General features: G+C 43.6%; 1 protein-coding gene across 1 annotated transcript in view; it reads left to right on the plus strand.

The window, feature by feature from the left end:
* The first annotated feature begins 97 nt into the window (after positions 1–97).
* LOC103366908 (paxillin-like) overlaps positions 98–14,445 on the plus strand; it is a 31,854-nt gene continuing 17,506 nt past the window's right edge. Inside the window, exon 1 of the mRNA XM_008294774.1 lies at positions 98–359. Within this exon, the coding sequence (XP_008292996.1) occupies positions 347–359 (13 nt within the window). The 5' untranslated portion in view covers positions 98–346. The remainder of the gene's footprint in view (positions 360–14,445) is intronic.

Raw genomic sequence — 14,445 nt, forward strand, 5'->3', positions numbered from 1 at the left:
GTGCAGCGTCTCTGCGGGCCGCTGGGTGTCGCTGGTCCCTGCGTGTTGCAGCTGGTGGGCTGTCGGGGGGGCTGGATGAGGGCTGGTGGAGACTCCTGGGCTGGTGGTGGTGGTGGGGGGGAGAGAGGCAGCTGTGCGTATTTTTTGAGTGTGTTCTTGACTCGTCGAGCAGCAGCAGGACTTGAAAACTTCACCGCTGAAGGTTTTGCCGTCGGAGAATTTGCCACATTTTTTCTTTCTCTCTCCCCCCTCCCCGGAGCAGCAGCAGCAGCAGGCAGGCAGGCAGCTTGTTGACCGCCACAGAAGGACCGGTCCGGTTCTCGGCACTGGAACCATTTCCGCCAACATGGATGATTTAGGTAAGTTCGCTCGCCGTGAACGCAACATTAAAGCGTGCGAGAGTGAGTGCGGTTACCGTGAAGCGCACAATGGAGGTTTTTTCTCGTGGGAAAAAAAAAAAAGAAAAAACGGGAGGTTTTGTTGCTTCCCTCCGCGGCAGGCAGCTCCTGGTCGGCTACGGTTGTTGTGTTTGTAGAGACTCGTCGGTGTTTGTGTTTGAAGTTATCCGGGTTCAGCTGAGAGCAGCGCGAGGTTCAACCAGCAGAAAGGCCCCCGCGTGCTTGCTGGCACGAGGAGGCATCAATCTCATAATGAATCTAATTTAATTATCAGCTGCTGACATTTCAAACAACACTGTCCGAAACAGTCCACTTGATGCTGCGTTCGCGGTCTTTTGTTAGATCCGCTTCATTTCACTTAATTAAGACACGGGGCTTCCTTAACTTTCCAATGCAGAGCTGAGTAAATCAAACCCCCAGACGTCTGATGGGACACTGAGCCCCTCCTGGTGATTGTCAGGATTACATAAGTGCCTCTGCTGCAGGTGAGATCACACTAGGGGGCTTTGAGGAAAACAATCACTTTTGTTTGATCAGGACCTCTGGAAGTCCCTTTAAACAGCAGCTCCTCTGCTCCAACTCAGCCTTGATTCAGCAGATGAATCCTGAGCTGCGAGGATGTAGGTTAACTCAGGGAACTGCAGCACGCTTTTGTGACAGCAGAAAAATGTGAAGCCTGGGGGCAGCCTGGTTATAACGAGACTACGGGCAAGCCTTCTGGGATGTTTCTCAAGTTTATTTAAAATAGTGTCGAATAATTCACATGTGTGACTAATAAGTAGTAAGTAATGCTGTTTGGGTTTTTTTTCCCTCCCCCAGTGACTGTAAGGTTAAGTTTAGCAGGACATCCGCGAAATGCATCGAAGGAGTCGGGTTCATTTGGGTGCTAAAAAAACACCAGAATGCATTCGTGGAGTCAAAGATGATAAATGTCCTGCAAAAGCCGTCCAAAAAAGTATTGCCACCCTCTGCGAGGTGCAGGTGGACTTGCTATCAAACAAGACACAACTATGTTAACGCGCCATTCCAGGAAGGGGAGTGATATGCACACAGGGCTCTGTTTGCAGGTATAATTAAAACATTAAAAAAAAAAAAAATTATACCTGCTGTTTTCTCAGTTTTCACTGTCCTACATAACACCTGGATGCATCCAATTTGGGTTAAAGTTCTCTGCTTGGCATGTTGGTGGCAGCAAGTGGGAGTGTACCCAGAATATTGGTCACTCTATATCTAGTCAATATTTATGGATACCATCTCGGCTTACACGGGGTGAAGGGCTTTCCTTAAAGTAGCTGCTTAAAAAAAGGAGTGTTACACAACCCAGTGTAATTACCGTGTCACAGGGTTGTAAATTCTGTCATCGTTTTAGCAGAGATATGTAAAAATGTGGCACACAAACGTAAAGAAACGCCAGCAGGCCCATGGTGTGTGTGCTCTGGCATGAGTGGTGTTGGGATTGCACCCGAAGCGGGAGGAATTTTTTTTACCTCCACCTGTTTATGAAAATTACATGTAGTCGGGGGGGAAGCTGAAGAAGCAAGAGTTTAAGTGAGGCACTGCGGGGATCCATCTATCTCAGCGCCCAGAGAGGACAACGAAACCTGCAGGTATTTTTAGCACAGGAGAGTCCTTCTTCTCAAGAGCTGAGCCAGCAGCACCTAGAAGTCTTTCACCAACCTCCCTCCTTCCCCCTGTTTCTCACTTTAATTGTTCATTTCTATTTTCTGTCTTCTCTACTCTCGTATCCTCACCAACACCCCTCTTATGAAAGCATTGCTCCTGACAGACACCCTGAAAGCATTTTCTTTCTTTTTTTTTTTCCTGTGATCCTCACATGTCCGCACACTGAGTTTGTTATATCACCAATGCTTCCCTCAGCAGCGGCCATGAGAGCAGAGCAGCACTGATCTCAGGCGGGGCGTCAGGGAGGGATCAGGCCCACATGCAGGGATTGGGCCTCAGCCAAAATTTATCCTCCTTAAACACTGCACTGCCCCACCCTCTCTCTCTCCCCACTCCCCACCATTCCTGTGGTGAACCACATAGGAAACTGCAGGCTGCAATCTATTGACAGTTTAAAGCTGGCTGAGTTTGCAGGAGAGAAGATTAGCCTTTAGGAAGATTCGGATCAAGGCAGATTGTAAAGCTTGATCGCTGGCAATTATCAGCTTTTTTCTCTGCTTTGTTTTATTATTCTAAACATGTATTCGTGTTATTTGTGCCGTCTTTGCAGTTTAGGTGCTGTGCTGTGTTTTGAGGCAAACTTTCATTGACCTCCCCTCCTCAGCTATCAGCGTTGCCAAAGCATTGCTGCGTGCTTCGCTGCTCTGGGCCTGCACCAACAAGACATGAATGTCAAACAGCCTCCAAAGTTAACTTCATTTTACTGACTGTGATGCACTGTACCTTTCAGTGTTTCCTCCTTATCTCTGCAAATACACTAACTGCCGTCTTTCTCTCCACCTGATTTGTTTCACTGTCACTTTTGTGGCATCATTTGAAGCGAAGTGATTCCCCCAGAGCCCTGTCAGCGCAGCAGCTGCACCGTTGGATATGTCACTCACAGAATGGGCGTGGGCAAAGTTGGCTAAATCCAAATGAGATGTGATGTAGCCTAGATACTCAGCTAAGTCTAAATTTAGGTTGGGTCTTTTGTTTATAGACCAAAAGAAACATCAGACGGCTCTCACGTGAACGTTTTTCTTCATGCTCAGCGTTAGACTCTGACGCGGATGTTGTTGATCCCTGAATGGTAGTTTTTCACTCCAGCAGGCACACAGTTTGTTTTGTCTTATTTTGGCCACTTGTTTCCAGCAAATATCGCCTCTTGTTCTAGTTTGGATTATAGTGTAGTGATGTATTCGTAAAATAGCTAAATTACCTTAAACTCACTTTGGTGGTTTTGCAAATTGATGTCGTCCCCCTTGACGGTGTCTCATGTCGTTCAGAAATATTTAACTGAAGTAAAAAAAGACGTTTTAAAAATGAAATCAAAATATCTGCATAGAAATTACAATTGCATATTTTTCCCCAAGTTGTATCCTCCTGTCTTTCTTTGTCCCAATCTAAGCTAAATAAATATTTCCCGGATAAATCTTAAGATTGTTTTTTAATCTTCTCATGTAACTCTCACCAAGAAAGCAAATATTTGACAAAACGTTGAACTATGCCTTTAAATGGATGTGATGTCTCCTCAGATTAGAAGTCTGCATATTTCAACAGAAAGATTGTGTCGCAACCTTGGGTGTGGGTTTTTAAAAAACCTGGACATATTCGTGGAAGGAATAACAAAAAAATCCCAGTGAGTTGCATCATAGGAAGTGCTGCAACCAGTGTTTTTTTTTTGGATCTGACATACAACAGGGGAAAAAAAGTCAGGCTATATTTGCCCATGCTGCTTCAATTATCTGTCTTCTTTTTGATCATGGCCCCCAACCTTGACTGTGAAGTGCAGTGCTAAATCACTTGAGTACTCCAAATTGTAAAGCCTAAACTTAGAATTTCCCATTGTCAGAAATCCCCTCCACTTAACTTCCTCTTCACTGAAGCGCAAAAAAAAAAACAACAAGCATCTTGAGTGACCCTTGGCTTAATGCAACAGGGGACAACTCTACACCGGATGATAACTCTCTTGTGCTTGACACATGCACATAAATCACAAATACAGTCAGTGTAGCAGTCGGAGGCTTGAGAGAATCCCCTCGTATCTCCTCCCGGGTTTGTCCATCTGTTTGACTTTAAATTCAAAATGCCTGCAGGACTTTGAAACATATGGTGTACACACACACACACACACACACACAAAACCAACACACGCCCCTGATCTCAGACTGCTGGTGTGGACAGACAGCTCTGAATGGGAAGCTGACTAAGCAGCGACAGCTCGACACTCAGCCAACCGTCATGTCATCTCTCATGGGCCCAGCGCACCATAACAGCAGCCTGCAGGGTCGATATCTGAGCAACTGCTGTGGGTTTTCAGAACCGGAGTTAATGTGGGAGTGAAGCCCTGGAGCTGAAAAACATATTTAGGCTCACTGGGATGCAAGCAGAATTTCTCCATCCTTACGATCTGTGCAGTCTCCCCGCAAGTCATGCAGCATAGTTACTGCGTGCACCAGTTATGTCCTGCTTTTTGTCAGCTGAGCTCACTGAGCCGTTTTATTCGGCAGCTTCACATCCAGCAAGACGCATGTTTCATGACAGGAAGTGCCCTTGGTAACCTCTTTGTTGTAGTGGCAGTCATGGGGCTCCTTTGCTGCTAACCAGCGTCCTTGGAGGTCACAGACATAGTGTTAGTCATTGCAACTTGTGCCCATGCATCATCCTGTCCTATTTTGTTGACTTCCTTAGTGGTTTGCCTTCTTCTTTATAAAGTTCAGTCTCTTTGTTGTGTTTCCAGGCAGCCAGGGTTGCTCATTAGCTTGATATGGCATGACGGTGTCAATGAAGAAATGAGGCAAAATGATTGGAAAGTGAGGTGCAGGTTTAACACATTCTGTTATGTATTAGGTGTGTGCCTAAAATTGTTATCAGGCTTCCTCCATCCTGCTGTGCTCTGGTTGGGTTTGGCTTCCCGCTGACTTTGTTGTGAGATTCTCATTCCCGCCAGTCTGTCGGTGACTGACGGCTCAGCTGATGCGAGCTAGAGAACAGCTGGTGCTACAGTTTTGTGTTGAAGATAAAAATGTAATTGCGAAATTTTATTGCTTGCACCAAAAGGAACCAGTGTGAGTTCAACTGCTGCTGAAATACTGTTCCTCAGCTTCGGCGTAATGAATCACAATTAGAGCTCTCACAGTGTCAGATGGCCTTTCAAATGCACCTGTGCGGTTTTTCAGGCTTTCCCCTAATTGGGTCCTGAATGTCATTTTTCTAGGAGACTGAATGCTGGTGTGGCTGCAGGCTGAGATAACACATCGCTGTTTTATTAGGAAATTAGTTTGTGCCCAACGGGTTTCCTCTGGCCTTAGTGCGGGTTTAAATAGTTATGAAGAGGCTGCTGGTGCTGCCCTATTTGGGATATAAAGCCACCACAATGCGAGCCTTTGATGAATTGGGAAGTTATGAGGGTGGAGCAGAAGCGAGAGAGCAAGCATTAGTGTGTGTTTCAGATTGCTCGAGCTTCATCTGCATTTACAATCAGCATCTGGCTTGTTTTAAAGAGGATCATTCAGGAAGCGTGATCGAGACCCCATTTGAGTTAATGACAGCATTGATGCCGGGATTACTACTCCACAGGTTTATAAGGGTGCAGGCTTAACAAGAGCGCACAAACACACACACACACACACACACACACAGGGTGCTGGCACATGGATGGAGCTGATTGTTTTCCAGTGAAATGATTTGGCCTGTTTCGCAGACCTCACTATCCTTCCTCTCCATCCTCTTCCCTCTGTCCTTGTCCTGCTGGAGGGGGGACAAAGAGCTGCTTGTTTCTGGTGCTGTGACCTACTTCAACCCAGAAAATGCAGAACCAGACAGAACTGATTAATAGAAGCGGAAACGACTCATCCATCCATCTGTCGATCCACCCAGCTATCTACTTTCTGACACTTACCGGGGTCTGGCTTATGACACTAGTAAGCTTTGCAGATTAGCACAAAAACTGGTTAATGTTCACTCAAGATTGGTGTGCAGGCTTTTTCTGGAGCTTTTTGCATCTCAAAATCTCTGTCAACGAATGATTACAGTTTGGTCGTAGCAATACTACCTTCACAGCACCGGCGTGTTGGGATTTTAGCTGTGATAATAACATTTAGTATGTGGATAAAAGCATCTCTGTTCGATGTAAAGCCTCATACAGTCTAAATTTCAACTATCAGTAGTGCTTTTGCATCTAGTAACTGCACAGAATTGTGTTCCTTCAGTGTTTGGGAGATTAATGGTGTAACTTCAGTATAGTTTCACATGTATTTGAGGAAAAAAAACAATTCATTTAAAACAATCTGAACAGTAAATTGCAGTTTATGAATTTCTATATGTGTTTATATTTATGGCAATTGAGACAATACAATCACTTTGGCTCCCGTCTAGACATGTACCCTCTAGTGTGCCCTCAATTACGCTCTCATTCAATAAGTGGAGTGGCTTTACCTCGGGACAAATGCTGAGAGTTTTCTGTTTGGCAATAGAGCTGAAGAAGGTGTAGGAGTGAATGGTGAGATGTCTTCAATTTCACAACAATTGCATTGTAACAAAGGAGCCAAGTGGATAATTTGACTTCCCTTTTGCCATTTTAAAACCTGGAGGAAGGACTAAAACTCTGTGCAGTCATTCAGTAACATTGTGTTTACCTCTTATTTCGCTCGAGGCTCCGTGGTGTGCATTTGTCCCCTTAGGTTATTTTCACTCAAATACAAGCGCACATTTAGCTCATGTGTGCAATTCCGCAAAACACTTTAAACGAGCGTGTCTACCATTTCCTTCTTGTTGTCTTTAATAAATGCACCCACAGTACTGCTGAAGCATTTTCAAAGTGCTTTCACCACTGTTGCATGCACACAGAGGCCCAAAATAACCACAGGGGCAACGTATAAACCCCAGGAAAGCTTTCACGCCCACAAACTACCTCTGTCTTCCTCTGTAAGCCTTTGACTGTGGGCAAAAAAAGGAAGAGGGAGGGGGTAGGTGGGAGACAGCAAGAAGAGAGTGTTTCATCTTTTGACTGGTATTATTTTAGTTACAGATACTCTTGTTTTTGTTTTTTGTTTTTTTACAGTTTTCAGGCATATATAGGGGTTGATCCATTATTCATACATTCAAAAATCCTTTAATTATTTTACTCTCTTCAAATGAAATTATTCCGCTCAGTAGATATATATTGACTCCTGTGGGTAATAGGTTTGCAGCAAGGATTAAAAAAAATAAGGGAAAACTGTACAAACACAACCCACAAGCCATGACAGAACAGAGCAACAGCAGCTGAAATAAAGAAAGCAAGCATGTTAGAAAGCAGCATTATCAGAGGTGACTTACAGGCAGACAAGAGAGGAAGTGGAAAGTTCACAACCGTCTGTGCTAATAATAATCTTGACAATAATAGTAATACAAAAAAACATCTACCCGTTTCAAAACATTATCGATCGCTGTCAAACCCTTTAGAAAAGATGTAGCTGGAGATGCTAGAATGAAGTGTGCAGAGTGGGGAAACCTTTAAAAGACATGAATAGCTCTCCAAGATGAAACTGAACTGTAGATGAATAAAGATCATGCTGAAAAGTGAAAAATAGGTTATTGATTTACAGGATTTTGTTGTACATTAGCACTCTTAATCTCTTATCATGCCATTTTACAGAGTGACATTTTACTGAAAGCCGATGGGGTTTCGTTGGTTAGACACCTTCTGAACCGACTATATTTGTTGCGGTAAAGCATACACCCATTTCTGGTAAAGTAAGCTCATCAGCAGCCTGAAACGGTTGTACTTTCTGGGAGGAAGCTAGCAGTGATGAGGTGGCAAATGGTTTCTGTGGTCAGCTGTTACTCTGCTGGTGTGGTGGCACACTTCTTCAGAAGAGAACTTTAAGTGTTGTAACATCAGTCTGAGAAAAGGTTTATGCAAAGAGCTGCCTGAGCTTTTTACTCTGTTCTCCAGTCATGTTAGGATAGATTAATCACCTCTTCACAGACATAGAAATGACGGCCTCAAACGTTCAGCAAGAAAAAGAATAAACATGTATTTGCCAAAATGTTAGACTGTTCTTTTAAAAATGTGTTTCGCCCACTAACAGGCAGCAGAACGAGCTGTCAACACAATCCTGATTTATAGCGTCGCCTTTTAAATTAAGGTTGCTTGTTGTTATGTCCAGCAGCAGAGTTTGCACTTATTGTAGTTTTACCAGGTTAAGATACATCCAGTATTCCCTAAATATCCTTTTAGCTCTGTTTTAGATTCCACTATTTCCTGTAGGAAACACTTCCTGAGGTGTTAAATGCTTTGCTCTGCTCAGAAACAATTCACTAACTTGGTCTCTATACGGCCTGGTGTTGGGCGGGTTGTGTTTGGTGGGTGTCAGAATTTTTTTGCAGAAAATTAGCTGCCCACTGAAGCAGAAAATGCTAATGTGAGAGTGAAGCAAAACAGCAAAGTTGCGGCCTGGGGCCCCTTTCATGAAATTTGCAAACTGCTACTTGGAACGTGCTCATCTTCTCCTGTGTTAATTTTGGCACTTTTAACATTTCACCAACTTAACACCACATTTGCAATTCATACATGAGCACGGGGGAGGATTGTAAAACGCAATTTCAGAGTGAGAGTTGTTTTTGAAATGGGATGCTGGCACCATTTGCAATCTGTGTGCAACAACCCACCCGTTCCATGGATCAATTTTCTTCCTCTTATTCGGGGTTGAGTCGTGTTGGCGGAACGCTTACGCAGGTCGTCCTGGCAACATTTTCCAGTTCCTCCTGGGGGATCCCAAAACATTCCCAGGCCAACTGAGATATGTAATCCCTCCAGTCCTTTCTGGGGTCTCCTCCCAGCTGGACATGCCCAGAAAACCTGCAAAGAAAGTCACCCAGAAGGCATCCTAATCAGATGACTGAATCACCTCAACTGGCCTCTTTTGACATGAAGTAGCAGCCAGAGCTTCCTCCTAATGTCTGAGCTCCTCACCGTATTTCCCAGCCACCCTACGGAGGAAACTCATTTCGGCATCTTGTATCCGCGATCTCATTCTTTCAGCCGCTGCCCAGTGCTCGAGACCAAAGGTGAGGGTGGGAACATAAATCAAGAGCCCTGCTTCCCAGCTGAGCTCCGTCTTCACCACAGTGGTCCAGCACATAACAGCTGATGCTACACCAATCCATCTGTTCATCTCGGGCTCCAAGTTCCTGAGATATTTAAGCTTCTTTTGGGACAGCAACTCACCCCAACCTAGAGGGAGCGATCCAGCGGTTTCCCAGCAGCGAACCACAGCCTCGGACACGGATGTGCTGACTCTCATCTTGGCTGCTTCACACTTGGCTGTAGCAAGTGCTTGCAAACTGATCTCCAGTTCAGTAAGCGATAGTTGCCATGAAGCTTTGTAGAGCTGAAGGAAACTGTAGAGTCTTACTCATGTGATCCATTGTTAAGGTAAATATATCAATCATAGCTATATCACTGATAATACTGTAGATTTAGGCTTGACACCAAGGGTTTAGGTTTGATTGTGCATCATGGACTTGTTTTTTGGCATTCATCATAAGACTGTGATGGTGTAAAAAGAAACATAAAACATGGAGGGTCAGGACTACAAACATGATTATTTGTATTATTAGTTAATCAGCAGATTATTTTCTAAATGTATTTTTTCTATATATAGAATGCCAGAACAAGGTGATCTATTTTGATGATTTATTTTTTGGTTTTGTTTTTTTATCGAGAAAACCAGAAAATCCTCCAGCATCGCATTCTGACATTTGACAAGCTGGAACCATCAAATGACTGACGTGATTAATCAATACAAAAATAGAAGCCAATTAATTTCCTGTTAGTTCACTCATTAACTGCTGCTGTTCTCAGCATGGCATACAACAAAGGTCAATGGAATTAGTGGAATTAAACCAGGGATTTGCTCGTGCTCACAGTATGCGGCCGAGGTAGAAGAAAACATACGTAGCAATATATTATCAAATGTAATCTTGCGTTGCATTATTAATGCACTGGTGCTAAATTCATGTTTTTATTAAAACATGCGGAAAGAAATTTCCATCAGTTTGACTTTATGACTTCTGGAAAATTGTGTGGACAGCAGGTGAAAGGAAATCAGGAAATCAGAGGGCTAATTAATTTGACTGACATAATTAAAACTGAATAAAAAGTGCCACCACAATGCTGTGAATTAATATGATTTCTGCTTTTTGAATTTCGTAAGGGGTATGTTTTATTTCTTCACTTACGCAGATATTGCGATGTATTGTAGATATCGTGATACAGTCATTAGCATGTGCAATGTATCGTGATAGTGTTGTATCATGAGTCGTTCTGTTTGTGGTATTTTTGTGTTGTAGCTGCCAAGATGGCCCCTGCTTTATGATGATGATGTTTGGTGTTCCATTGTTTGTCATAAGCTGGAAAACAGTTGTCTTCCTCCTTTAAACACAATGGAGTGTTTCCATAATTTAACAATAGTCATGAGACAATGCGAGGCTGCAAGAATGCCACTAACTGTGTGTTTGAACAGTAATCACTCTCTCTGTTTAGCAGAGAATTCAGTGAGTTTGCACTGATACACTTTGATTAGCAGAATTTATTCTGAGCTGAGTGTGGAGTGGATTGGAGTGTAATGCTGCTGTGTAAGCAGCTGTATTCTATGATTTAATTGCAAGTGTGGGCTGTGGTGCCATTCCCATGTATAATATCCTCTGTAGCACTTAATCGATCTTGACGCGAGGAAACTCCAACCAGACTCTTCTTTATACAGTGTACAAGTTTAGGACACGGAATAGCAAATATAATGTAGTTTACGAGTGCAGGCTGGTTGGGTGGTCTGTAATGTCGTACTATTGCTTCAACCAGCACGGTCATCCATCATCTACTGTACGGCTCTTCTCCCTCAGGTCAGGGTCAGGCGGGAAAGTATTTATAGTGCTCCTAGATGCCTCCGTCTGTCTCTGGTATGTGTGGGCAGCCATGCTGAGAGGCACCTGCGTGCCGTGTTGTCGTCTACTGTTGCACCTGTGGTTGTTTCTTGTGTGATTTAATTTTGCGCTTGTGTGCCTGCTGAAGCGCTCCAAATGAACGCAGGCACAGGCCTTCTGCTGTCTAACACAAGCCCAGAGGGGTGTAATGCATAAGTGCATGTGCACCCATCTTGTCCTGATTTTTTTTTTTCTTCTCTCACTACTGGTGCAAGCAACGAGAAGGATTCATCATTGCTGGGACGGTCTGTCAGCTTGTGTCACATGGAGAGGCCATCTCCCTCACAGCAGAACATGAAAGGCTGTCACTTCATGTCGATGTACATTGAAGCTCCGTAGCAGCTGCAGATTGTTACTTGCAACAGAGATTGTTCTGGCATTGTATTGCATTTTTAAACAATATGTTTCTGACACTCCCTTTTAGTCGAAACAGATTAGAAACAAAATGTCTTTGTATAATATCCATGTTTGCGTTCATCTGTCCTGTCTTTTCTGTCTTATCGCACCATCTCGTTGGGTTGGTGCGCACCTCGCATTTCTCTCCATCTCTCCCTCTTTCTCTCATATATGGAAGACGAGCTGTGGCATGCGAGGAATTCATATCAGCCAGCTTCCACCTTGCAACACTTCAAATACTGGGGGAAGAAATGAAAGGAATGCAAGCAGGGAGATGTAGAAAGGAGGTCAGGGAGAACAGGTAAACTTGCTGCACAGACCGCTAATATTCTCCCTGTTCGTTTTCCCTTTGGTGTCAGCTCATATCTCAGGGAGTGACACGGCATTTGTGAACCTTACAGATAAAGAAGCCTTTTACTGTATACCAACCCTGAGAAGAAAAAGCTAGAAGGTGAGCCCGGCGCTCACACGCAACTCAACATCACCCCCTGCAGGTTATTAAACGCTGTTGTTCAGTTGCATTACATTTGATAGGACCAATTCCCTGAAATGAATCGCTACCAGCGCGGCTAAATAAACAAGAGTGGATGTGTTGAGTAGTCGACAGCATTGATTCACTCTATGCAGTGGTCAGCAGTGATGGGGGCTCGTGCAGGCAGGATGTCCTGTCAGGGATAATGGAGGCTTGCTTACGTCCAGGACTTATAGTGATCAAAACTGTCAGGAGATTATTGCTCCAGGACTGCTTTGCCTAATTACATGCCATTTATTTAATATGCAGAGTTTGACTGTGAAAGGTAGAAGTTTAGGTCCTGATCCAACATCTGTCCTGGCCCTCACTGCCAACATACTTGACTCTTCAAACGGTTTCCTTTCCATATCCTCCCTACCCTCTTCCTGCGGCCCCCACTTCCCTTCATTCCCAATTTTTCTGCCTTTTTCATTCCCTCTTCTGCCACCCCAGTCTTCCCAGTCCCCTTTTTATCTCCCTCTCTCTCTCTCGTTCCTGTAATGAGCCCCGTGTGAAGCAGTGCTCATGTAATTAAAATGCACACCATTCATCTGGGAGGAAGGGAGTCTCCGTAATCTGCGTCAACCCACATTTTAGCCTCTGAGGATTTGCCTGCTGCGCGCCACGCACACACACTTCCCAGTTTCACTCGCTATCTCTCTCGACACTCCCACCTCCATTCCTCATTGTTTGAGCACAGCTGCGCCCTGCCATGTCACCGTTAGTGTTGCGAGCACAGGAGCCAACCGAATGCAGAGGTTTTCCTGTGTTTGTCAGCTACAAATGAAGACTGAGGACTGTGCTTAATAGATGCACAGTTTGTTAGATCTGCATGTAACCTATTTTACTGCAGGTGTTGAGGAGCAGATCTTACAGCCTCCTGCTTCCAGGAACTTCGGTATCTTAAGGCTTTGCATAACTTTGCCCTTAAAACATGTCGAATAGAAGTTTTACTCCAAAAATATGCTCCACTACAGTTATCTATGAAAGGTTTCGCCTCCCTTTTTGGAGGATAACGATTCACAAGGCTCCTTTTATGATTTACCGCTCATGTCTCATGAGTTCCTCGTTTTACTGTTGTTCCATTTTTGGTCACTGGGGAACTAGTCTGTGCTTCGCAGTGCAGTCTGTGTATCACGGTATGTTCCCTTGGCAGAGGAGGCTGACACACCTCTGTGTGTTTGTGTAGTTTGCAGATGGGTCAGAGCATGCCTCGCATGCTGCACTCAGTGAACAAAGACAACCTTGAAACCGAATGAAGCTATATCCCGATAATTAGCACTGCACTCTCACCGTATAGTTAAGGGAAATGAGCTGTTGAATTCAATTAACTTGCTTACTTTTGATACCAGACCTCTCAGACATTAATGGTACCGCGCTCACACAAGCCAAAGCCAAACAGAATATGTTTAATGTAGCCTGGGGGTGAATGTTTGAGCAGTAACTGTGTTTTAGAGCAGCAGGTTCCTTATAACCAGGGTTAAATCCAGTTCAGCTCCAGAGCTAAGTTGATTAACATCTCTTGTGTAAACCATCTGGACGATCATCTGTTGACTGAGGTCTCCACCAGCTGCAGTAGAACTTTGTTCTGACATCAGTAACAGATAGTACATACGGAGCCTTGCAGATATTCTCACCATTTATTTATGCTGTATTTCAGGGAAGTATCTGATGAAAACTAAATTATGTGTTGACCTGTTTTCACTAGATAAATGTGTGGACTTTCCTGGATCTTTTTTTTTTCCCTTTGATATGTGCTTCTGCATGTGTACATCAGTGAAACAGTCACAGTATTGGCCTAATACTTAGAGTATGGGGTGGACTGTGTAGAGATGAGGTAGTCTGTAGGTACTTGAAAAAGAACATCCTGATTAATATTTCTTTCTGTCTCATGCTTGATGTTATTAGGATAAAAACCAGCGGATACCTAAGATCTGGAGCTGCTACATCTGCAGTAAAAATGAAAATCCAGGTGTCAGAATTTAACATAATAAACTAAACTATAAGAGAACTTTTCAACATTAATCCGTCAGTGTTGATAAGCTGTTAGTCATGACGTGTAACAGGTCAGATGTTGCTGTGGGCTGGACATCGCTCGAGACCAAGGAGTGACTACAGCTGCATCGGAGCCAAAGTAGTACGTATTTAATTCATTTATTTTATCAGGAATCGGTTTAAAAATATAATAACAATGTCATGACACACTATATGGACATACACACCCTAAGCAGCAAAACCCAGGTCCAAATCCTGAATCTTTTGCTGCATATCGTTCCCTTACATCCTCTCTGGATGACTGTCTCTCTTTTCTGTACTATCAAAGTCTGTAAAGCTTTATTATTAGTTATGATAATAGTAATAATCATATAATTACATAATTAATTGCAAAAACAAAAAAAACACTAAATATCGGTTCTAATATGTACCCGAGCCCTAATCGTGGGAAATGTTGTAAAGAAGAAGTTTAAACCTCTCTAGTTTTGACACAGGAAAACCTCTTAGAATAGGTTG

The sequence above is a fragment of the Stegastes partitus genome, unplaced genomic scaffold, assembly GCF_000690725.1.
Source record: "Stegastes partitus isolate 25-593 unplaced genomic scaffold, Stegastes_partitus-1.0.2 Scaffold993, whole genome shotgun sequence".
Lineage (NCBI taxonomy): Eukaryota > Metazoa > Chordata > Actinopteri > Pomacentridae > Stegastes > Stegastes partitus.